Source organism: Miniopterus natalensis, chromosome 8, assembly GCF_054644295.1.
Source record: "Miniopterus natalensis isolate mMinNat1 chromosome 8, mMinNat1.hap1, whole genome shotgun sequence".
NCBI classification, from domain to species: domain Eukaryota; kingdom Metazoa; phylum Chordata; class Mammalia; order Chiroptera; family Miniopteridae; genus Miniopterus; species Miniopterus natalensis.
The window spans coordinates 50241424-50267708 of record NC_142088.1 but is presented as its reverse complement, the minus strand read 5'-3'; the positions used below and the strand labels follow the sequence as shown (position 1 = coordinate 50267708).

Below are 26285 nucleotides of genomic sequence, written 5' to 3'. Positions count from 1 at the left end.
GTTTTTTTAGTACCATTCTGTAGCCCTATCAATATTTCTAGAATTCTTTTAGGGTAGAAGGTGAACTTCAACTTTTATCTCTCTTTTACACATGTGCATTTCCATGGCTTATGGTAGCTTCCCTCAGACACACACAGATACACCTGCCTCTATAGCCTTGCCTTCTTCCCTTTAGCCTAGTGTTCAAAGCTAGCCCCTTCGCCATGACTGAATACCTTCCAGCATCTTTAAGGACCTTATACCATTAATTATTCTCTTCATCTCTTTAATCTTCAACACCCCTCTCTCATGTTATTGACTCTCCCTTCCACTAAAATTCATCTCAAGTCCTCCACATCTGAAAAATCCTTGGTCTTTGTCCCCCTCTAGGACCTACCCTTTCCTCTGAGGCGCAAGGCCTGAAACAGTCATCTTCACTTTCTCACTTTCTATTGCTCTCAGTCAATCACAGCCTGGTTTCCGCTCTCACGCCTCTAATGAAACTGTGCTGGCCTCTAGATTGCCAAATCCACTGAAAATTTTCAGTCCTCACCTCAAGAGACTCCTGCTGCCTTAATGCTTGTTTATTGTTCCCTCATTTTTGAAAAGTTCAATTTTCTTGATTTTTGTTATTACTATATGTATAGAAAACAGTTAACACTGCAGGCCTGACTACTGCCTTTTGAAAGGCCTGCTTACAAGGTTGGCACTTGGCTGGTGTCTGGGAACTTGGATTTGAGGGTTCCCTGACCCTAACTAATAAAACTGGCACGCTGGACCTAAACTGTGCTAACAATGCTTTTCTTCTGGGAGCCTGGAATTTTGGCACATGCTGTATACAAAGGGTGCCTTTGTGACCAGTCCTCAGCAAAAGCTCTGAGCACCGAGCATAATGAGCTGCACCAGTACACAACATTTCACATGTATCACAAGTCACAGCTAGGAGAACTGCTGTGCGATTTCACTGGAAAAAGACTCATGGAAGCTTAGCCCTGGTTTCCTCTGAACTTCGACTCATATGCCTTTTCTCTCTGCTGGTTTTGCTCTGTTTCCCATTGCTATGATGATTCACAGCCATAGCACGACCACATGCTGAGCTCTGTTTGCCCTTGTAGTGAATCAGTAACTCTAGAAGTGGACTTGGGAGACCCCTGCCCCCCTACAGAAATCTCCCACCTGTCTGACTGTTTCATTTGCAACAATAAGTGTTCTGGGCTCTTCTTAAATAGCGATGTTCCTAGGGTTTCAACCTCAGTCCACTGCTCTATTCACTGAAGCAATTCCCTTGTGCAAACTTATCCACCTCGTGATTTTAAACTAGTGTCTGTGTGCTAATAACTTCCACATCTATATTTTCAAGACTGAATTCTTCTTCAGTTTTCAGATTCTGAAATCCAACTACATGTTGAACTCCTGCACAGGCACCTCAAACGCAACATGTGAAAATAAAGCCACCATCACTTCCTGTCTTCAGTGACCCGTCCTCCCCGCACCCCCGTCATCTATTCCCTCCGCTCCTCCTGCTATCTCTGCCTCGGGTAGAGGCAGCCATCGCCCCCCACGCCCGACAGCTGGGAGCCATCCCGCCTCCCCGCCAGCCTACACAGTCCATCTCAAGCACTGCGCGCGCCTCCTCCCAAATGCTCACCGAGTCCTTCTCCCCTCCCTTCATCTCAACGGCCGCCGCCGAGAGTCGACCCCTCACAACTACCTCAGCCACTGCAGTGTCTCCTGACCAGCCTCCCGTCTCGCCCTCCCAGACCGATTCCTGTCTTCCACGGAGCTACACAGTGAGCCGCTTAAAAGTCCAGCTGACCATGTCCCCTTACTTACAACCCTTTGACCGCTTCCTATCGCCAACGAAGTATGAAACCCTGGTTCGCAGCTGGAGCGCCTGCAAGTCCTCGCTGGACACCGCGGTCTCCGGCCTCGGCGCCCTCGCTCACGCCGGTCCCCTGCCTCCCTCCCGCGGCAACACGCAGCCCGGCTCGCAGCGCCGGCCAGCCGGTACCGAAAGCCCTGAGAACTTACTCCTCGGAAAGGTTCGGCGCCCTTCCTTTGACCTGCCCGGCGCACTGCACACACCACGCCAAAGCGGTGAACACGCAGCGCGTTACGGCTCCTCGTTGCAAACCTTCCCCAGTGAGACTGTAAACTGAGAGGGGCCTTAGAGCGCCTTATGCATCTTTGATCAAAAGTGTCTACAGCCAGGCAACGCCTAACAAACTGGTGTTCGAGAAACACAGCGGCTCCGCAAACCCCGGCCACGCTAGGAAGACGGCAGCAGGGTACGGATGCGAGGCCGTGCGTCGTGGACGGAAGGGAGAACCTGGAGTCAGGGGCTGGCGCGGGTCTCGCGAGAGCTCGGAGGTCACTGCCAAAGGAGAAGACGCGGCTCCCTCTGCCGGCGCGCCCGCCGCTGGGGGCGCCCTGCTCCATAGCTGGCCCGTCACGGGGACCCTAAGGCGGTTACGGGATCGTTTCCAGGTGACGGAGCCGAGGGGGGTGAGCGTCCGAGTGGAATGAAGACGCAAACCCGTGGCCCGCCCCCCCCCCCCGCCTCCCGCCCCCCCCCCCCGCCTCCCGCCCCGTGCTGTTTTTCAGGGTCATGCGGTCTCAGTAAAACACTGGCGGCCCCCCGCCGCCATTACCTCCTCCTCGCAGGCCTCGGCTTTCTTCCCCTTCTTGTCCTCCTTGTCGTCCTCGTCGTCCTCGTCGTCCTCCGCCTGGTCGTCGCTGTCGTCGTCCTCGTCGTCCTCGTCGTCGCTGTCGCCCCCCTTCCGCCGTCGCTTGCGGCCCGGGGTGGGCGTCCCCAGCGGGTGCTGCTCTTCTCCAAGGTCAACGCCGCCGGCACTGTCCCTTTTGCCTGTTTTCTTCGCATGAATGATTCTGAGCCTTTAAATATAAAAAGGTGATATGAAAGGAAAGGCGCCTTTCTATACTTTCTAAGGAGCATAGGTGAGTTTTCAGCAAAAAAGCCTAATGGTGCTTCTCTCACAGTAAGCAATAAACCAGTGACAATAAAAATTAGAATTAAAGAAATAAATATGTTTCCAGAAATTACAGACTATATTAACTTTCAGGAATAATTCTAGGCATCTTCGGAATTAGGACACATTAAGAGGGGAAAAAAAAGAATGCTAGAAAGCTGAAAGGACTGAGTCTAGCAGTGGCCAAGTGGTAATTCCTGGTCCCATACTATCTGACGGAATAAATTTCAATTCAAATTACCACAAAGAACTACCCTCTTTACATAGAAGTGGAATAATTTCAGCATATTTCCTGGAAGAAAGCTAATTAAGTTTTAAAGCTGAATATATTTGGATACATTAGACTCTCTGTAAAAGCAAACTTTAATTAGAAAGCAATTAAATAAAAGGGTGGTAGTTCCAAACAGATTCTATTTATGACAAAAGTAACCTGATAGCAACAACAATCTTAGAAAATGTGATTGCTGAATTCTTTGAAAGAAAAAAGACAAATGGCCTTTCTTCTAAATCTGACGTATCTGAGCTCAATAAATCTCATATCTTTTGTTCATTGTAAATTCTGGTCCTGAGTTTTATTAATTTCATATCTCATCTTAATTTTAAACTCTACCTTTTCTAGTTCTTAGGCAAAATAAAGTTTAAATTCTATCTTTGTATCTTGTATATTTTACTGGGGAACTTGTACAAAGGGAAAGCAGCATATTAATTTTAATAAAAAAGGACTTACTTGCGAAGTTTACCTTCTACCACCCATTTATCTCTCCTCAAGTTTGACATATAATCAATGTTCTTGTCAATTTCACTGCCAATGCAAAAATTGATTAGAAAACATAAATTAATCCATTATGCAATACACTAGTATGGTAAGCAAACTGATGCGGTTTTTGGTAAGTACAAATGATGATTTCCATGAATAACAAAAACAAGCTAAAATTATAAGAACACAGTAGCATAGTTAAGAGATGTACAGAAAACTTAAAATGTCTGCTAACAATAAAAATGCATGGCTCTGAAATATTTGGATTGATTCTTTTTGTAAAAAAGGTAAAGAACTAGAAGTAACATGATTAAAATCTGTAAAATAATTAACAGCAAGAACAAAATGTACATGGACTTTTTCACCAAATCCTGAAATACTAGACTGGGGGACTGACTTTGACTCTTAAATGAGATTAAGTATTTTTTTTAAGTACAAATTAATACATCAATAAACTAAAAATATTAAGGTTGCATTATAACATAATAAAATAAGTAGCTAGATAATTCTATGAATGGATCCTAAAGAAAATCAGGTTGTCATCTATCATCACAAGATGTGAAGAAAATTAAAATCCTGGATTCTTCCAACAGTACTGGATGCTGGGACCACAGCAAGAAAAAATATTTTTACATTTCACTATATAAATTAAAAAGTATTAAATCAATAAAACAGGTTATAAATGTTATATACAGTCTGATCCAAATTTTCTTTTCAATAGAAATACATTAAAATTTATTATTAGTCATCTCTGAATGGGGAGATTAAGTGTAATTTTATTTTTTTCTTTGTGCTAGACTATAACTGAAATTTTCTGTAAGCAATCTACCTTGCTTTGTGAAACGACAAATGCAAAACAGAAAAGAATGAGCAGAAGAGTCTGGACATACGCTTACCTCACCACACTCTTGCTGCATGCCAGCTCGTTGATCAGGAAAGCCAGGACTGAGGCTTTCTGTGCTGGAGTGTGAGCCTGAAAAGCTTTGGTCTTCAGGCTTTCAGTAAGCTCAGTCTGTCCACAGTGGGATTCCATAAAAATCTGCAAAATCTCGGAAACATTGTCTCGATTCACACCAACATTCAGCAAATGTTCTCCAAGAGCTGTTTTGGCCTATAAAATTTTGGCATTTTTATCAGTATTGGTCACAACCATTCATAATATAAAACAATATAATTCTTAAATGTTGGTATTATATAATCTAGATATTACTGACAACAGCTTTATTCATATGATAAAGTGGAGATAAAACAGGTGAGATGATAGACAATTCAAATACTTATAATATTTCTATTCCTCCTTCAGACTCTTGGTTAAAAGTCAGGTATATAAACTCATGGGTAGAAATTTTCTACCATACCGTCTTTGACTACAGAAACTGTCCCAAGGTTTTCAGGCTTTACGTAGACATTAGAGAGAGGAGGGGATAGGAGGTTGAAAAGCACTATTACTGTGTCGTCTGGCTCTGTGGCATCATGGGTTTTATGCCTGGCAGACTGAGTGATAGGGAGATGAAGGAAAATGTAACAGGTGCACCTGGAAGCTTCTCTCTCTACAATATTACCTATAGCAAAGCTGACTGAAATATGTACCTTAATTGGAATGAAGATAACTTTGAACTTAACTGAGTATCATCCACTGAGCAGTAGAGTCTTAACATGCTGCTCTCTAGGAGCCTTGCTTAGTCTCAGTTACTCAGTGATTTAGAGAGAACACAGTATAACTTCAGAAGGCACACAGAAGTTCTGTTTTATGAATTATGAATTCTGTTTTGCTGAATATCACTTGGTATTTCCTTAAATCATTTTGTTTTTTGTGATAAGTTAGAGGTAAAAAGAATAATTTGGGAATGAGCTCCATGCCTGAGGCTTTATGAAGCAGGTTTGTCTAGGTTTGTACCAATTGTAACCTGAAGCAAATCTCTATTTAACGTTACATAGAAAAAACTGGAACAGTCTATACAATCTTCTGTTAATATGTTACAGCCAGCTATCAATACACTGATAGTACAAATTTTAAAAAACTTTTGTATTTTGTTTTATTTTTACCTTGTATCCCGTAATTAGACCTGGATCACATACAGCAGCTGAGAGGAGCCTCACAAGCAAGTCTTGCACTTCACCCATGCTGTCCCCTATATTTAGCAATCCCTCTTGAAGAACACTCAGGTTTGGAACGTCAATATTCACATCAAAGCCCAAAACTTTACCAAAGTTTCGTAAGAACTGCACCACCATGAGACAGTCTGAAAATGTACTTCCAGAGAGAACAAGTCCTGGAATACGAGGCAACTCTGGCAAAGGCTGAAAATAAAGTACAATGAAATAAATTTTAAAAGCCACGATCTGATATCTTCTTAAGTTGCTATCTTTCTTTCTCTTGTATTGTACCAGTAATTTTCCCTCTGGATTGTGAGTTCCCTGGGTGCATTTCTGCAACCCCAGGGTACTAAGCATAGGATGTAGAATTCAAGTAACCATCAATAAATTTTGGTTGAACACAATATAAACTTAGATCTGCAAAAGAGAACACTAATTTTAATTAACTTACATACTGATAAAGCATGGGTTATATAGCTGAATCAAAATTTAGATAACATTAAGAAATAAATATTTCCATATACACAGGCAACAGCATGGTGATTACCAGAGGGAAAGGGGGGTGGAAAGGTAGGAGAGGGAAAGGGGGGATAAATGATGATAGAAGAAGACTTGACTTGGGGTGGTGAACATGCAATGTACAGATGATGTATTATAGAATTGTACCCCTGGAACCTATATAATTTTATTAACCAATGTCACTTCAATATATTTAATATATATATTAAAAAAATAAATATTTCAAAGGTACCAAGGACATACTCAGTAGAGCACATGCACTGATTTCTTCTAATGATTTATAAGTCACACTTTTTGGGTAGCTCAAATGAACAGTGTGCATATGCGGGCTGTATGGTTGGAAAGACTGGTACCATCTTTGGCTAATGAAAGCTAATAAATTACTAGGTCCACAGGACCAGAACCGATGACCCTCTCAATAATTGCTTTATACTGCAATTAAGTCTTTAGGTTTCCTGTATGTAGTGAAATATTAATACTGTACTGAATTTCAGTACTAAGATTAGAAACCTGCCTCTTCTGCTACTTCTCAAATATGCTCACATATTAACATTTTAATGACTAACTTATAGTATCAATTCTCATGGACATTTAAAAAATAAATAGGCAATCTAAATTAAAAACATTTTTATCCATGAATGGGATTCAATACAGTACTTTAAATTTTGATTAGAAAAAAATGTGACTTGTTTCTTTTTACCTAAATTGGTCCTTGTTCAAAAATGTTCCTCTGCCCTGCACTTACTTAAATTAACTAACCAAAAACTTTGTCTACTAATATTGTGTGAAAGCACAGATCTAGCTGATACTACACAACTCTTTTATTCCAATTAAAAACCATTTAATTCTGAGATTTCTTTTATTGTAAACTATATCAGACATACACATATCCATATGGTTCTTAAAATTTATATAACAGTTTAAAATGGACTTATATATTTGATATAGTGCATATGAATCTACATAAAAATAAAAGATGCAAGAAAATAAAGCTCACTTAGGATCAAAAAAATTGCTCACTCTGAGCTTATTTAAATGTGTTAACTAATCTATCTATATAGTCACTCTGTGCTTAGGAAATTTAATGCATCTAACTGACTAAAATTAATAGGTATACTTTCATTTTTATTTAAAAGCATTTATTCTAAGTAAATAAATAGAATATTAATATAATTAAATCCACAGTAGAGTATTAAAAGTTTGCTTTAAGCATTTTAAAAAAGAGCTTACATAAATCAAGAGACAATCATTATTTGTATATCAGATAAATATGGCATACTAGTAAATACAGATGATATTGATCAAATATAATAATATATTGCTGAGACAGTATTATAGAGATGATATGCAGTGCTGATATAATTATCTAGAAATACCACCTTATTATCTGTAGACAAACATAATTGATTTCTACTTTTAAGTGTGTAAAATCATGCCAGTAACCAAGATTATTTTGCTCTTTCTAAGTTTCTACCTTTATGTTTCATAAACATTACGAGTTTATGAAACACGATGGAAGAGAAGACGCATATGAGGTACTTTGGTTGCATGCATTTCTTGGCTTTAAAGATGATAAATAGTATGGACTCTGGAGTTTAACACACTGGGGCTTGAATCCAAGTTACCATTCATTAGCTGTGTAAACTTGGGCAAGTTCCTTAACCTCTTTGTATCACACTTTTCTCATTTGTAAATGGGCATAAATGCCAGCTCCATAAGTTTTTGATGAGAATTCATACAAGGAACTTAGTATGGTGCTCAGCATGTAGTAAACATACTCAGTAAAAGTTAGCTACCATTACTAAAGCATTGAAGGAGATTATACATTATAAATCCTAAATTAAGTATCTATGGGGTGTAGGGGGGAGTTAGATCTTTCTGTACCTAAATGCCTCCATGACCAAATGAAACAGAAATCCTATCAACTTTTATAACCCATCTTTTTAGATTTCTGCAATATTTCTAATTTGATTTCTTGAAAAGGTTTACAGTACTCCACTTATATATTAAGAACTGTCATTATCAGCACAAAAGCTCTAGAGAGGTTAACTGGTGACCATCCAGGAAAGGTAGGTTGACTTACACTTGGAAATCCACTGCTCTAGTTAAAAACAAAAGGCTTTCATAATGGCAGCTCTGGCAAAGGAATCAGGTAAGAACACAGGAAAAATTGAATTTATTAATAAAATGGCTTACATAATAAATTACCTTTTGATCTGCTAAGCACATGTCTTCATTAGGTTTCTTTAGTTCCTTTGCAATTTCTAATTCTAATCTTCGTTGCTCTAGTTTACGCTCTTTATTTAATCTTTTCTCATCACGTTTTTCTTGCTTCAACCGTTCTTTTTCCTTAAAAACAAAAACAAAAAGCATGTCCAGAATTTCTCTTTAATCATTGTGTTTGAAAACTTCCAGTTAAAATTTAAAAAGTGATCAAAGTGTTATTATTTCCATGAACAGAATCTTCTTAGGAGATTTAGGAATAGACTTGGGATTACACAGAAACAATGACATTGCTTTTCAGTGTATTCACCCATTGAATCTCAAAATAATCTTATGATACAATCTTATGATACAATCTTATAAATACAAAATATAAATATTAGATTCAACACAGATTATTCCATTATGCAAAATTATTCAATCCTTTCCCAGGATATAATATGAAAATAAAATACTTATGACTATACACAGACATATAAAATATACATGGGCAATTAAAAAGCTCTAGCATAAAGTTAACTAGTATTAACACAATTTTTTTGTAGCTCCAGGAAGCAAGGGGGATTTACAGCAGGAAAGGGGGGGCAACATGTGTGAATTTGCAAAAGCAGTTCTTTCAAAGTGAACTAGCTAGTCTTAAGATAGCACCTGTGATGAAATAAAAATGTTATTTACCACTATAAACAACACCCTAAGAGAATGCAAAATGGGCTCTGAAGGCAAATCCAAAAGATTTCAAAAAATATTTTGGGTAATAGCAACAATATAGAAATAATAGTCCTTTCCCCCTGTTGTAGGAATGACATTCTTTGGGGAAAAGTCAAGAGAGTTAATATAATAATATCAGTGTCATTACTTTATTGTCATACCTCAAATACAGTTATTTAGGGGAGAAATAACAGTAGAATCATCAGGCAATTCTAACCTACCTCACACATCTCACATATTAATGATGGGCTTACTTTCCTAAAGCCAGTAAGGTCTTTTCTTGATTAAAAATCTTTCTATTTTCTTTATGTTTATCAAAATAAAGTCCAACTCCTTTCTTTGGAATTCACTACTCTCTTCTTTTCCAAATTATCACCCAGTTTTATATTCTATGTCGGTTTAATGAAACTATTTGCTATTCCTGATGAACATCTCTTGTTCCCTTGCCTCCTTTTATGGGTGCACTCCAATCAGAAAGGTCACTATCCCCATCTTGCATATCTAAATCTTAATTAAGCGGGACCTCATCCCTATCACCAATTTCTTTTTCATTCTTATTGTTCTTCCTTATAATGTTAACATTTTTACTGTTTTTAATATTTAAATTTTTTTAACGTTTCCATTGCTTCCTGTACTATATTCACAATTTGTCCCCATCTTTGTCCCTATCTCCGTGTCAATGAGCACTGAAGGTGGCACACTGGCTGCTGGGGGAGCCGTGCCAAGGGGGGGGCGCAGAGAAGCCTGGAGAAGGGTATTCAGGGAGTTGAGAGCTGAGGCAGCGCAGTGTGTCTGAAAAACCGCTGAGTTTCAAGACTGCAGCATCGGCTGCAGATCGAGCAGTTGCGGAATATTATGGTACAGAGTCAGAGGCCAGGTAATGGGAGCCTTTTCACACTAGGCTCAGGGTGAAATGTTTGTCTTTATACTGCCTCTGAGTTTCTGGGTTTCATTTGTGCAGACACGTGGGAGGAAAATGATAAGGAAGCTAAACTATGAGATTATTGACAACAAAATAGTTCTACACTTAATCTTAGCAATTATAAACTAGGAGCAGTTTCCGAGGGTCTAATGACATAAGATACACACAATTAACGTGATATTCCCACCATACAGTAAATATAGATTTTCACATCAAATTATCATTGGCAGAACAATTTTTTCCCAGAATTAGATTTTCAGTTTTTAAACACATGAAATGTTGCTCTAAGAACTTTTTGAAAGAAGAGAAGAACTTTTTAGTCACTCACCAGAATAATGAATTAAACTCATCAGTCTTATGAAATGTCTCATAGGCTTTAAAGTAGCTGGTGTACAGTTTTCTACTATACAGGACTAACCCGGAATTCTTAATTATGTTCATAATAGTAATTATAAACATAAATGAGAATACTCTGTTATTCACAAGAAACTGCTGAAAATGGCTACCATTTCTTTTCAAAAAGGAGTAAGGGCCCATGTGACACTAATGCTCTTTTCACTGTGCTAACTTCACATTGTTGGCAATCTGGCAGTACTTCAGACTTCAATGATACATAGACAAGGAGTTAGAATGCATTTAATTCCATGAGATAAGTATGGCTTATGTTCTTGCATATTATTTTTACCTAATGATATACAATATTTTATCCAATTAAAAAAGTGTGGCTATAATATGAAGTAGAATATTAGGATAAAATGGAGATTTCTAAGAAATCTTAGAAATCTGTAGGGCATTTATTACTTAAAGACAAGCATCCAGCCCTGGCTGGTGTGGCTCGGTTGGGCATCATTCAGTGCAGCAAAAGGTTGCTGGTTTGCTTCCCAGTCAGGGCACATGTCGGGGTTGCCGGCTTCATCCCCGGTAGATGGCATGCAGGAGACAACCAACTGATATTCCACTTTCACATCAATGTTTCTCTTACTCTCTCCCTCTCCCTTCTTCTCTCTCTCTAAAAATCAATAAGTACATTTTTTAAAAAGTAAAATAAAGAAAAGCATCCATTCTTGTCTACTATTAGAGATACTTCAAAGAAACATGGAGTCTCGAAATTGAGTGAATTTTAATAAATTTTATAGGACTAACATAAACCCTGTGGTTCTGGTAAAAGATGACCCTCGAAAAGAACCAGAGCTTCTAGAGTTCCTTCCACAGCCAAGGCCTATTTCAAAGGGCATACACAGCAGTCACAACCTAGCCCCACACAGCTCTAGCCTTGAATCTCATGATTCTCAGGGCATTTCCCGCACTCCAGTCACACACGCTCTGATACACCTGTGTTGAGAAGACAGCGGATCCAGGTTGAGGCACTGTTTGGATGGGGCAGACGGTGATGAAGGAGAAGGAAGGGGAGAAGAGGAGGGGGAGGGGGGGGAGGGGGAGGAGGCCACAGGCAGAGAGGCAGAAGCAACAAAGCCAAGGCAGGTGTGAAGTCAAGGTTAAAACTGGCCCCCTCTTTGCACCGTCCCCCCCCCTCCCCTAAAGGTCCTGTTAGTTACAACACTGTACTTTGAGGTATGTCATCCACTCTGCATAGCTCCTGTTCCTTTTCACAGAAATGAAGTTTGTTCTTTTGTTTTTCCCACAACTACTTCAAGCATTTCAACATCTCTTTCTTGAGCTTCCACATAACATTACAGTATTTACTGTATGTGTGGCAATTATTTGTTTAAAGCTGACCTCTCCACTTTAGTGTGAAATTCTAGTTGTTGAAGGAACAAATTTATTCACCCGCTCCTTTATGGACCTACTTAATTCCCAGCAATACAATTTGCCAGACACCTCAAAAAAGTGTTTAATGATTTGTCTTTTTCTCTGACTCTCAAGGCTGTATCAGTTCAAACTTCCTCTCCAATTAGTCTAACTATTGTTCTTATTCCCAAATATAATAGTTATCATATATCTCTAATAGGCCTATTCTGTGTGCCTCACCATAAAATTTTTAAATCATTTATTAACTTGCTGATTAATTCTACAAATGCTACATTAATATAGGTTAACATTTGTACTAGTCATTATACATATTCAATAGCCAATTTTTTCTCTACCCTACACATTTCATTCTGTGGACAAACATATGGATGTCTTCTATTTTCAATTATACACAAACTTTGTATCCAAAGTAGAGTTCTACACATGTAATAATAATATTCAGGTGATATTTAGGAAATTGATATTTAAGAATTTTATTCTTGGCTTTATCTACTCTACTGCTGATTCCCTGTAAATTACTCTTTGTTTCAGTTAGTGTAGCCATAGCCTTCATTTCTGACTGGTTCTTTTTTATGGTTCCCCTGTCCTTTTTTACAGTGTTGAAGTTCTAAGTTCATCTCCTCTTCCCCTAAGCTCACTGAGCATCCTTATAACCAGTGTTTTGAACTTCGCAGCTGGTAGTTTGCGTGCCTCCATTCTGCTTGTTCTTTTCTATTTTGTTCTGGTCTTTCATTGGGGACATGTTTCTTTGTCTCCTCATTCTGGCAGCCTCTCTGTGTTTGTTTCTATGTATTAAGTACATTAAGCAGAGCTGCTACATCTCTGGGGCCTGGTACAGTGGCCTAATGCACTAGATGTCTTGTTGGGTCCAGTGGCCCAGCCTCCCCTTCAATGGAGCTGGGCACCCCAGGTGCGCCCTGCCCCTCCCGACTAGACGGGTTGAATCAGGTACAGTGTTTACAATAAAACTTGGAAAGGGATAAGAGAAACCAGGCACAGCTCTCCCTCTCCTAGCTACCTTTGTCCTCGGGGACACACACACACGAAGAGCATACAGAATATACACCCTTGAATCTGAAGTACTTAGAAGTATAAAAAAAAGTATCAGATAAAGTGAAAAGGAATTAAACAAAAATTAACCCATTTATATTGGAGCAATACAAGTTCTTGATGGGGCTGCCACATCAGGCAAAAGTATTAGAAAAGGAATGTCAAGGCAACTATACCAAAATATGAAACAATAAAAAGTAAATATGTACATAAAGAAAAAACTTCAAGCATAATAACCTAAAGAAGCTGGCTCCCTGCTTTCATTTTTGCTTTCTTCAGCACTCCTGTGCATTCTCCACAGAACAGCCAGAGTTGACTTTTCAGAAAGTAAACCAGATTACATCTTAACACTATCCAGTGGCTTCTCATTGCAATTATAATAAAGTCCAAATTCCTCACGACATTCTAGTCCCATCTGCTCTGATTTCTGTCTACCACTCCAACTTTACCTCATATAATTTGTCCCTTATGTGCTACATTCCAGTCATTTTTGTCTTTTTATTATTCCTAAACAAAAGGTTTTTGTGGTTCTTACTTGTTGTCCATTGATAGATTAAATGTTAACTTGTTAAAGAGGCCTTCCCAGAACAACTAATTTTGCCTTTTCTTATGCTCCACCTCTGGAACTCCATTTCAACATCTTATTTATTTTATATTTGTTTATGGCCTACTTCCACCCACAAAGTAAGATCTATGAGGAGAGGGATTTTGTCTGCCTTGTCCACCACTGTACTGCCAGTGCCTTGATTAGAGCCAAGTATATATTGGGTGATAAAATTTTAGTTGAATGAGTTAAAATGAAAGTGACAGCTAAAAGTGCTAAGCAAACAAACTGAGGATAAACAAAATTATTAAAGAATGAGTACATCATTATGTTTTCTGCATATAATTCTCTTTATAATAAATTGAACAAAAAAGAAAAGAAGGAGAAAGATAGGTTAGACATGGACATTGTGGTGATTGCAGGGAGGAGGAGGAGGTGAAAAAGGGTATGGGGGATAAATGGTGATGAGAAAAATAAAGAAAAAATTAAATCTTTTTATTTTACTCTAGGTGTTGTTTTTTAAGTTTAACTTTCAAGGAATTGTTATTTTAAAACACAATATAACATGTCATAAATAATCTTTTATCAGAACGTTTGAGAGAATCCTATAAGTAAAACTGAGTTATTAAGAAGTTGTTATGTTCTGATAACTACAGACATGTGAACAGGACTAGATGATTTTACCAGTTATTCTCAATTGAAATTGTGTTCCTCTCTTAATTGGTACCTACAGATCTGTCACCAATAAGTATTTTTTAAACTTTTAAAACTACAATTGTGTGTACAGCATTAAATTAGATACTGTGGAAAAGAATATTATACTGTGGGAAAGAAGAATATTAAAGATATTTTTTATCATATCAGATAGAGAAAACTTTACAGTATAAATATTTAAGCAGTAACTAGACATATGTTCTTACTGAAAATCTAAACTTTCACCAAATCTTTTATGTAAACTTGCACCTCAGTGAATATTAGCAAAACATTCCTATATGTACTTGTCCATTTCCTCATATTACTTAACATGCATGAAATGTAACTACTGTAACCATCAAGGGTATATTTTGGTTTCATATTCTACCTCCTATTACTTCCTAATAGCCCCATCTGTATATTTTTCTGTTATTAAGCATTAAAAGAAAAAACTTGACTGTAAAGTTAAGGCGGTAGGATACTTAGGCAGGGCCAACTAAAAATTCTGAATTGGCCAATGTGTAACCCTTGATTCTAAAGCTTAATACATTTAGACATTTAATTATTATATCATGAAAAAGAGAAAAAGAGAATAAACAAAATGCATGTTATAAGTAATGTTTAAAGAATTATGAGGTTATAAAAATAAATTGTATGCACGTTGTTAAATAAAGATCTCCTGTAACATTGGAAATTATTCTAAGAAACTTTCCCATATCCATCAAAGAAGGTAATACAAATACCACTTTTATATTTCTTTGTATACATTACACTGATCTGACTTAAGTATTAACTCAATACAGATAGATAGATATAGATATCTATATCTATATATTTTTTTTCATTTATCTTTATTGTTGAATGTACTACAGGTGTCCCAGTTTTCTCTCCAACTGACCCCCTCCACCTCTCTCACACCTCCTCCCCAGCCCTGGGCTGGGGCCTGCTGTGGGGCTGGGACCCCTCACCTCTCTGGAAAAGCTCCACCACCGAGATTCCCTCCCGGGTTTAAACTGTGGCACCGGGTGTGGGCCCGCGGCCGAGTCTCCAGGATTCAGCCCCGATCCGCCCGCGTCCCCGCCCCTCCTTCAGTTCCCTGGTTGTGGGGCTTTTGTTCAGGTAGATCTCAGGAGGCTCTGCCTGATGGTTGGTCTGTATTTTAGTTGTAAATTTGATGTCGTTGTGGGAGGCGGCGGGTACAGTGGTTACCTACGCTGCCATCTTGTTCTAGTTCAACTCAATATATTCTTCACTAAAAATAATTCCAAATTTTATTGTTTCTCTAAGTTAGAAATCTAATTTCTATAGTTTTCCTTTATATAAATCTATAATTAGGAAGACTATTTAGACATGTAAATTATCTTGGCCCGGGCAGTGTTGCTCAGCTGGTTGGAGTGTCATCTTGTACACCAAAGGCTTCGGGTTGGCGCCCGCTGGGGTGCGTGCCAGAAGGCAACCGGTTGATGTTTCTCTCTCATTCTCTCCTCTCCCCCTCTCACTTTCTCTCTTCTCTCGCTCTTCCCCTCTGTTAAAATCAATAGGCATGGAGGACTTAAAAAAAGAAAAATCTTCAAAATGAAATTAAAAATTTTTTTTAAAACTCAGAAAATAATTGTGTTACTATTATATCAATTTTAAATGTCATTAGTTATAATAGTTTATAAATAGTTTCATAACATTATGTGAGAACAAACAGTCTTTAGCCTCATAAATAAAACAGGCTTATTTCCAAGTATAATTCAAGTAATATAAAATACACCTGCTTTTATTATCACAAATCACCAGAAACTTAGGTTTGTTTAGCGACGTGACAGAGTAGCTCAAAATCTATTTCCTTTATAAAAACTTAAAACTGTACCAGTCACACATTTATAATCGCTATTCATATTAACTGAATAAACAACCATAGTAATTGTAACAGAGTCTTCTGTATGTCTCCCCAAGGATCAATAATCTACAAAAGGTTGTTAAACATGCATCTATCACAGAATGAGTGTGTCAGCACTTTAGGAGACAAAATCATAAAATAAGAGTAGTTCAGGTGTTAGAAGTCATCTAATAAACAACTTGAAAGCAGAAAAAATGTGTAACATCCCCCTCCACAATGATTCAAGTCAAGAGAATGTTTTATAATCCTATATTTATACTAGTCATTACTCAGTGAAAAATAAAAACATAAAGTACAGTTTTATTTAAGCAAACATGCTTTTCAGTTGAAAACAGAGTAAGTGTATTTATATGACATACTGTATATTGTACTTGTACTTGTATAATTGTATTTAAAAACAAATGTAAACATATTTTATATGAACTATACAATAGAAAGTTATATGGCATATAAGAAAGTGGGTTTTTGAAAGAATTTTTAATAATTTAATTTAGATAAATTAAAATGTTTAATTATCTTACTCAAGAATTATAGACAATTTTGACTTTAGGAGACATTTGTATAACAGTAACTACAAAGTATTTAAAGATATTTAATCAAAAGTAAGTAGAGACTTTTGTGTAATACTTTGGTGTATTTTAAGAAAATGTGATAATTGATAGGTATTCTTTTTAAATATTATTTTATACCTACAAATTATAATATAAATAAAATAATGTATAATATAAAATGTAAAATATAAGCATTTCTTCAATCATGTGATTTGTAACACTTTCATTTGTTTAAACTTAATTTGCATAATATTAATATTTTAAATGTAAAAATAGGCTCCTTTAAAAAACTTGCCCTGATCTACTCATACTCAATATGTGACCATAAAATATCATTTTTATTCTTTATATTTGTCTTCTATAAATGGCTTTTATTATTAATCTTATTTACACTTTTATTCTTCCTGGACCCTGAAGTAAACCTGTGTCTCTTAAATTATGTTTATGTCTTTGAAATTTTGAGTACAAGTTGCTGTCAAAAGAAATGTATTCTCCTAATTATGCCCAGAACAAACACCTAAGAGACCCAGTAGAATCATAAAATGCAAAAGACATAGGCATCTTTGCAACACGGTCTCTTAGAAATGGCCTGTTTTGCAATCTGATAAGTTGTAAAATTTTACAATAACTGGTCATTCTACCACATTCATTGTTTGGGTTTTAAACTTCATACATTTGTTATTATGCTATAGACTTCCAGAAATATTTTCATTTATGCTTTCAGAGTCCCAAATAATATTTTTATGTGAGTAAAAACACTGATTCAAAAATGTTTACCCTATGTATTTAAGGAGGTTTAGAATATTCTAAATTTAATACATTTGCTATCAAAGGGTGTTTCAACTTTGAAATAAAATTTAAATAACCTCTTAACTAAGACATTAGTAATATTTTGGTACAGAAAATTACATTACTATGATTAAGATGATGAAAAAGGTGCTTATTATAAATGACTCATAATACAAGAATCCCATTTATTTCAAGAATTTTTCATCTAGAAAACTAGGGGCTGGGGGTGTAGGGGAATGAAAGCTTAAACAAAATTAGTAGGAAGCATGCTATTTACAGTCATTTGTAGGCAGTCTTAGGTTACTGCTCCAAAATTTAACCAATATTAATTGTGTAAAATATGTTTTAATATTCCTTTTATATTACTGTAGGTTTAATAAGTCTTATCTCTGATAGGTCAAAGGTCTTTTGTGAACTGATCTTGCAAAATCAGAGAGTTCCATTGTGAAATCCTAATATTTGACATATCAACAAAATATATGATATGTTAGAAATTAGATGTAAGATCAAGCATGGCAACTTAATTTGTCAAGAAAAGGCTTAGGAAGACTTCCAGCATGCAACAGACTGGCAAGTTTCAGTGGGAAGGGGGTGGTGTGAGAAGAGTTTAACCAAGGAACTTATATGCATATATGCATAACCCATGGACAGACAATACTGCAGTGAAGGCCTAGGGAGGGGGCAGGAGCAGAGTGGAAGGGGCAATGGGGGGGAAAATGGGGATGCCTGTAATATTTTCAACGATAAAAAATAAATTAAAAAAAAAGAATACAACAATCATCATTCAGAGCTGCCTGAAACCTGGCTGAATGGAAGTCTTACAACTAGGGAATTAAAGAAGAAGCCATGCCCCGCCGGGCATGGTTCAGTGGTTGAGCATCGACCTAGGATCCAGGCGATCCGGGTTCAATTCCCGGTCAGGGCACATGCCCGGGTTGTGGGCTTGATCAATGACTCTCTCATCATTGATGTTTCTGTCTCTCTCTCTCTCTCCCTCTCCTTTCCTCTCTCTGAAATCAATAAAGTTATATTAAAAAAAAAAAAAAGAAGAAGAAGAAGAAGCCACATGGAGACTGGTAGGACGGGCAGAGATGCCCTGATGCCAGACAGTTCAGTTCCTCCTGTAAGTACCTGGAGCCTTTCATCTGCTGTCCCAGCACTGGAACTGAGATGGAGTGAGTCTGAGGAAGTCTGTGTGCCGGCCCTTTAAGAGGAACGCCTGGGACTCCAGCAGCCCTCCGTCTCATTCAGCCAAAATCCGTTCTTACAGCCAGAAGTTATGGGGACTTCTCTTCCCAGCACTATAGCCCTGGGCTGGGGAGCCTGATGTGGCGTTGGGGGGCTGGGGGTGCTGAGACCCCTTGCTTCTCAGGGGGGACCTCCGCAGCTGAGATCCCCTCCCGATTTTTATTCACCACATGTGGGTGTTGAACCAGGCTGTTCAGCGTCTCCGCCCCTCCTACAAGTCTCCATGTGGCTTCTTTTTTTTATCTTTAGTTGTAGGAATTCCATCCGGCCAGATTTCAGGCAGTTCTGAATGAATTGTTCTGTAGTTTAGTTACAATTCTGATGCGGTTGTGGGAGGATGCGAGCACCGCATTTAACTCTGCCACCATCTTGACCAGAAGCCCTTCATGAATGCTAACTTGCTAAATATTTATGTCACTGGATAATCGTACAATGCTAGGAAACAGCTATCCTCATCTTAATTTTAAAAAAGAAATAGCCTGAAGAGTAAAGCAAGTTGGTTCAGAGCAAAGATGGGAATCTGAGATTCTCAAACTCCAGAACTCTAGTTATAATGGACAACTGTTTCAGTGCAGAATGTATTCCTTTGTAACATCTATGTTAACCTTTAACTGATTTCTATTAAATTCCAAATAATTTCATTTTGACTTATTTCAATAATTTTCTTATTCTGAATTATCTGTTAAAAGTCTATTTTAAAGAAAGCACTTAGGTCTAATTTTATCTTATTTTTTTTAATATATCTTTATTGATTTCAGAGAGAGGAAAGGAGAGGGAGAGAGAAAGAGATAGAAACATCAATGATGAGAGAGTCATTGATCAAGCCCGCAACCGGGCATGTGCCCTGACCGGGAATCAAACCCGGATCGCCTGGATCCTAGGTCAACGCTCAACCACTGAGCCACGCCCGGCTGGGCATTAGGTCTAATTTTACATGTAGGACGTTAACAATAATTTACAGAGCAGAAGTTCATAGTTGGACTGACTAGTGTTTGAATTAGGACACACAGAACTTATCTAGGCATGCTGTAATAATTTTGTGAAACTCTGATTACAGTAATAAATAGCTACATTTGTCTGAACAAATGCCATTCTCTACATTAAACAAAGATAATTAAAATCTCAGTCCAAAAAATTAACACATACACTGGAATCCTCCTTGCATTCTTTTATGTTCTAACACTTGGTTACTATCCCTTTGGTTTGCTTATGAAAGCCAGTAAATCATGGCAAACCCATACTCTGAAAAATTTATATTCAGAAGAGCCAGTGCTTTAGGAAAAAATATTAATTTATGACAAGGTAATATTTTTCTAGAAATATATACTTACTTCTGCTTTCTTACGAGCTTCCATAGCTTTCATAAGCATCATATGTTGTCTCCTTCTCTCTCGTTCCTATTAGGCCAGATAAAATTAGGACAATAACTCAACCACTGTTAACGTTCATAGTTTGATTTTTCAAATGGAAAAAACAAAACAGAACAAAAAAAAACAACTCAGTATAGCATGTTTAGCATTTATAGACAAGTCACAGTAAATACTAAATATAAGACAAGAATGGCCAGTCTGTGCATGTTTTAGTTCAGGTTTAGAAAGCAAATACAAGAACAATCGAAAGCAAAAAGGTAAAGCAATGAACATGGAGACAGTGTAAACAGAAGCATACAAGATTTACTTATGGTCAGTTGTGATGCTCCTTCAAAAGCTGGCAGAACAAAAAGCATAATGGTTGGCTGGAACAGGCCAGTTACCTTACATCTGCTATTAGAAAAACCACAAATATGTACTATAGCCAATTACACTACAGGTTGTGTTGTTCTTAAATTTTTAAGTCAGGCAGAAAGTGATTTATAATCACTTTAACTTCATGATTTTAGAATTATTTTTATTTCAAGTACGCTATCATTTTGTAAATCCAATGAGCCACCAACAAATTAAAGTTTTTTTAAAAGCTTTTATACCAATTTAAACTAGTTGTGGTTCATACACCAACACCAATGAAATGGGATAGTCCTATTTACTGATGTCTGCCACTTGATGCACTATTTAAAGCCACAAAAGCTGCACCATGGGCTAGTAAGTGGCATCTAAAAGGCACAGTATAAAAAAATAAGGTAAGCACTAGCTTACTTTGATAATCTCATTTTCTTTAAAATAAAAATAAAAATCACAGTTATAATATTTAATCAATTTTGTATTTAAATAAATGTGGTTCCCCTAAAGGGACATTCCTAAAATTAATTCTAAAATTTGTCTGTAAAACAAGAATATATTTCATATTCTCTCATCAACCTAACTCAAAATTCCCATTGTATTCAATGGCAGTTTTGTGTCTAGAATGATGGGAGAATATGGGTCACAATTGTCTCAAATGGTATAGTGATCTAACTTTCACTATGACATCAGTAATGTAAATTTTTAGACAGCAGCCTTATAGAAGGCTGTACAATTCAATTAAAAATCTTGGAGATGTATCACACTTGTTTATAGACAGACAAGCAGATGTATGCAATGCACTGTGCTGTAAAGCCATGCAGCAGTATGTAATATGACAGCAGCCAGTGCTACACTTTATGCATTGCTATGACAACCATATATCACAACCAAATCACAATGCGGTGTTAGATGTACAAAAATAAACATACCCATACCATATCTAGTCTATGCCTCTCCAACTCCTGGTAGAAAGAGTTGGCACAACATTATGAAACAGAAATCACAGAGTCACGAAACCAATTTTAACCCCCCAAAAGACACCAATACCAAAGCAAGGCAATAAACTGTAAGATGAAAGAAAAACTTAAGCAGGAATTATATTGGAAATACTTAAGGAAATATTTTGAAGATTTTTTTTTTTCCAAAATAGATTTAAGAAAAATTATAAAATGTACATTTCAACAATTATATAACTGTATGTATACAGACCTGATGCTTCAGAAGAACAGCTTGTTGTCTTCTCATTTCTTTTTCCTTAAAGATAAGAAACTTTTAATATATGATTTTGAGGGAAGATTAGAACAGGCTACAAGTATTAAAAATTCCTTTTCTGAGATTCTATAGTCTTCCATTAAGTTGAAACACATAAAACTGCAAATATTCAATAATTTTTAAATTATAAAATGGTAATTTCACGTGCTTCTACCTAATACATAAAAACGGTATGACAGTAGCAAGGATCTTTATTCAGTAGTCATTTCAACTTAAAATTCAGTGACCTAAGAGCACGCTTCAATGGCACATTCACTGGACTGACTAGGTAGATGGTCAGAGCATATGGGATACACTGGCACATGTATTTTTTTTATTTTAATACATTATGGCGCAACCCTAAAATCTAGCTGAATAGGACTCTCTCAGCTCTGAATGTAAATTCCCAAATATACCCTATAATTAATAGCAGCTATATCATTTCCATATACTCTATATAAATCAGAGTGACAAGAGACTTATATGATTCAAGGCACCATCTCAAGGAGATGGGACTTAATACAAATAATTCTATGAATGTCACCAACTTAAATATTTTTATAAAGGTAAGATATGGATAAAATTAATATTAAAGACAGCCATGAAAGGGGATAGAAATCTAAATTAAAAAGTAGGAAAGTAGAGCCTATGTGGAAAAGGTACCAAATAGGTCCCTGGCTTTATAAGATACATTGTGGTGGCTGTTACCAGAGCCATAGGATCACTCAGCTATCCTATATTTCAGTATTCAATTACTGAAAAATTAGAAGGTAAGGAGTGGAGTGTGTATGGTACAGGTGTCCAAGACTCTTACACTTCATGCCAGAAAATCAAAACCAAAACATCCCAAAACAACATCTGAAGTTACAATAATTAACAATGGCTAATTTTATTATTGGTAAATAACAGCTGATAAAAGTTAGGTTTTTGTCTCTGTAGCCTTTTCACTTTTTAATAGTTAAAACAGGACAGTAACAAAGAGAAAGTTATACTCTAAGGAGAGAATCAGATTTGGGACACAATTTGAAACATAAACATAAATGACACAAAATAGCTTTGGGGAAGATCATTCTTAACCAGCAAAACTATATACAGGTATTATGCAAGTTTGCATTTCTGACTTGATGTCTGCTATTTAAAGGGCTCAAAGCATCACATAAAACCTGTATAATGAAGTAAAAATATAAAAACATACACTATACATACACTAAAAGCACATATTATACACAGGTTGTATCTCTGCTAAACATCTTTTTAGTCATTTTGAGGACAGCTATTTTTTTTTTTCATATAACTGATACTGGTATAACATCATATCATTTTTATTTTTGAGAAACAAAAACTCTGATTCTCATCTAAACTAACCTTTATTCGTTTCTCAGCCTCCAATAACTTGGCATTTGCCGCTTCTTCCTTCTTTTTCTTTTTCGCCTGTGCATGCAAAACAGGTCTCAAAGTCATGCAACAGCACCACAACATCAACATAATCTCAGGCTTGAAAACGGAACTACATGCCTTACAAGGTACAAAACAATGTGCAACATGTATGTAGACATAACAGAGTTCCCACGGTCAACAACATTCTATTTCACGTGCTACTTTTACTTCTAATACGTAAACATTAAGATATACAAAAAATTCTACATTTGTAAGAGTACGTCAGCTTTTCTTATCTTCTTTGTTAAAAGTCTGAAATAATGGAGTGTTACGTTACTTTAAAATTTAATCACAGAAAAAATTATTCTATGTCACTTATTTTTTCTGATTTTTAAAAGTAAAACAGGATCACAATAGGTATTTAGAAAATAGGATAAATTTTAACTGATAAATAAAGGTTATTTAAAGAATAAATCGGTAACATTAAAAAATCTGCATGTCCACTTTATTTGAGATTTTTTTAAATACTTGAGTATGAGATAAAGAAAGCCATTACTCAGTAACATTTAAATGAAACAGAGTAAATTTGATTTTTCCTAGTTGTGTATTGTGGTTAAATTCAAGGCGTTTTTGTTTTTATAAAAACAATAGAAAGAAAACATAATCTTTCATGAAGCACACTTTGAATATCAAGAACATGCTATCAAAATCTGAGTTTTACAATCAAGTCATCTAGTAGCTTCAAAACTATCTAGTAGTTATTCTCAATTTACTTTAAGATAGGAACATTTTCTATTGGAGGGGTTTAAATTAATTTGAAATGAGAAAAGAAATACGTATATATTTCTAGAAGAAAAAAACCTGTAACATGGAAAACTTTAGCTCTAAGGAATAAATGGTTCTATATAGCAATCATTTCCTGAATAGGTGAGAGGTGATAATTAATAACTTTAACATTAAAAGTTTATCTTCACTATTTTGGATGGAAACACTTTTGAAACATGCATTCTTAGACAAAGTACACTAAAAATTTGGCTTTTTCTTGACGACTTGGGGCAATTATTGTAAGCATCAGTTATTACACACACAGTTTGATAGAGTAATGCCTTTCGACTAGCAAGTTGTTGAAAATTGCTGGCTATTCAACGAAAAGATTATAGACTGTTGCTAGGCTTTACATTCCTAGACATGCTGGATGGAGTTTTTCTGTGTTTTCCCTTCTGTCTTTTGGCTGTGGTTTTTGCTGATGCCAAATATGTCCTCTAGCCCTGGCAGCTTGTTGGGAAGAGGGTATATTAGAAACCAGAGAACTAAGCTGGTTAAACATTTAAAATTTACTTTTACTTTTGTAATGTTTTATTTCTAAATTAAAAGAAAATATCCGGCTATAAGTCCTGAAGACTTTCCTAAAAGTAAAGGACATGAGTTTTCACACATGATCTTTATGACAACCATACTGGCTGTCCAGAGGTTTTCCACTTTTCTGTTTTCTCTTTTGTCTCATTTCCTTGGTTTTCACTGCTGGGTAAAATGAGCTTGCTAAATAAGGTTCAGATAAGGTCTTACTACATACATTATATTTAAAGAGAATTTCTGATGGACATAATTTATATGAGTAAGAGAGCTTTTATGTAAATTTTTTTTGCAGACTTTAAACTATATGACTATATTATTGGAATTATATCAAATTTAAGAATTCTACCTCTAGAATTTGCTGGGCTCGAAGTTCTTTTTCCATTCTGATTTGTTGTATTCTCTTAATTTTTTCCTGTAGGAAAAATTATAATAATTAAATATAATAAAGTAAACTAAATATCTAAGTGAAAAGTATTTAAGTGGGATAAAACAATTTAAGATAAAGTACAGAATTATCAAAGGTTACCAAGGAGGGTATAGCATTTAATTATTTACTTTAACATTATATATATGTTCATGTCAAATTAATGCAATACTATAAAATTTCTCAAAATAATTTATAAAATACAAGTGCTAAATAAGTATATAGAAACCAGGTAAACCAAGTTGATTAAACTCATTCATATCTTTAAAAATATTTGCAATTACAAATAATGCTTATTTTGAAATAAATACAGGACACAATGATAGAAAAAGCAGTGTATCAGGAATCAGAAAACCAAAGCTAGTTCTGTTACTGTCATTCATCGCATGATCTAGAGCAAATAACTACTCTTGTGCGAAATAAGGAGAGTTGCTTGCTCTTTCTCAGTGTCATAATTAAAATGCTTTACAATTTCCATAGTATAATCTCTTATTTCACACGGTGAATACCATGATAACATTGCCTTTAATGATTACAATAAGCCAAATTCAAAAATAATCTGTAACATTATTTAAAAATGGACTAATTACAATTTTATATGAAATAATTGGTAGTCACAGTATCTAAACTTTATGTATTAGTTATTGGTTTAGAATTTAGTGATTACTGAAATTTTCAGAAGAACTTTACATTTTGAATTAAAAAATGGATCTCATATGCTATAAGTACATTGTGAACAATTTCATGTTCATAAACTCCTTTGAAGACCCCAAATTGGCACTGATGAGAATATAGTTTTTTTAAAAACCCAAATTTTCCTACTTGCAAATTGCATTTGTCCTAGGATTTCCCGAGCCAACATATTTTATACTGCTCCAATTTTCAGATGCTGGTTTACCTTCTGAAGCTATTATGTTTTTAAACATTTCCTTTCTGCACACTGATGCTATTGATTCTCTATAGGGGTCTACAACAGGATGATGAAACTTCTGGAATTGCTGTTCTGATATTACAAGACTGATCACATTCTATGATTTTGCTGTTGGGGATCCTATCTTGGTTTTGAATATTAATTATAGCTTGCCAAAAATAAAAACCCATGTATTTTTTGTTTCATTTCCAAATTGGAGACAAGGTTGTACATGATCAGTATCTGAAGTATTTTCTTAAAAATATGTTTTTATTGATTTTAGAGAGAGGAAGGAAGAAGGAGAGAGAGATAGATACATTGATGGGAGAAACACAGATCAGCTGCCTCCTGCATGCCCCCTATTGGGGATCGGGCCTGCAACCTGGGCATGTGCCCTGACCAGGAATCAAACTGCGACCCCCCGGTTCATAGGCTGATGTTCAACCACTGAGCCATGCCGGCTGGGCTGAAGTACTTATTTAGACTAGAACTTGAGACCTAAGTAAAGCATACACTTGATT

General features: G+C 36.2%; 1 protein-coding gene across 10 annotated transcripts in view; it reads right to left on the bottom strand.

The window, feature by feature from the left end:
- LOC107541990 (bromodomain adjacent to zinc finger domain protein 2B) overlaps positions 1-26285 on the bottom strand; it is a 294279-nt gene that overhangs the window by 95848 nt on the left and 172146 nt on the right. For 8 of the 10 annotated variants that reach the window (XM_087819826.1, XM_087819830.1, XM_087819825.1 and 5 more), the window contains 10 exons: positions 24777-24842; positions 23063-23128; positions 21656-21700; positions 21382-21408; positions 20060-20125; positions 8551-8691; positions 5773-6027; positions 4623-4837; positions 3697-3771; positions 2631-2874 (listed from right to left, as the gene is read on the bottom strand). In XM_087819826.1, coding sequence (XP_087675952.1) covers positions 2631-2874; positions 3697-3771; positions 4623-4837; positions 5773-6027; positions 8551-8691; positions 20060-20125; positions 21382-21408; positions 21656-21700; positions 23063-23128; positions 24777-24842 — 1200 coding nt within the window. The remainder of the gene's footprint in view (positions 1-2630; positions 2875-3696; positions 3772-4622; positions 4838-5772; positions 6028-8550; positions 8692-20059; positions 20126-21381; positions 21409-21655; positions 21701-23062; positions 23129-24776; positions 24843-26285) is intronic. The other 2 variants (XM_016220936.2, XM_016224518.2) reach the window with 1 other exon arrangement.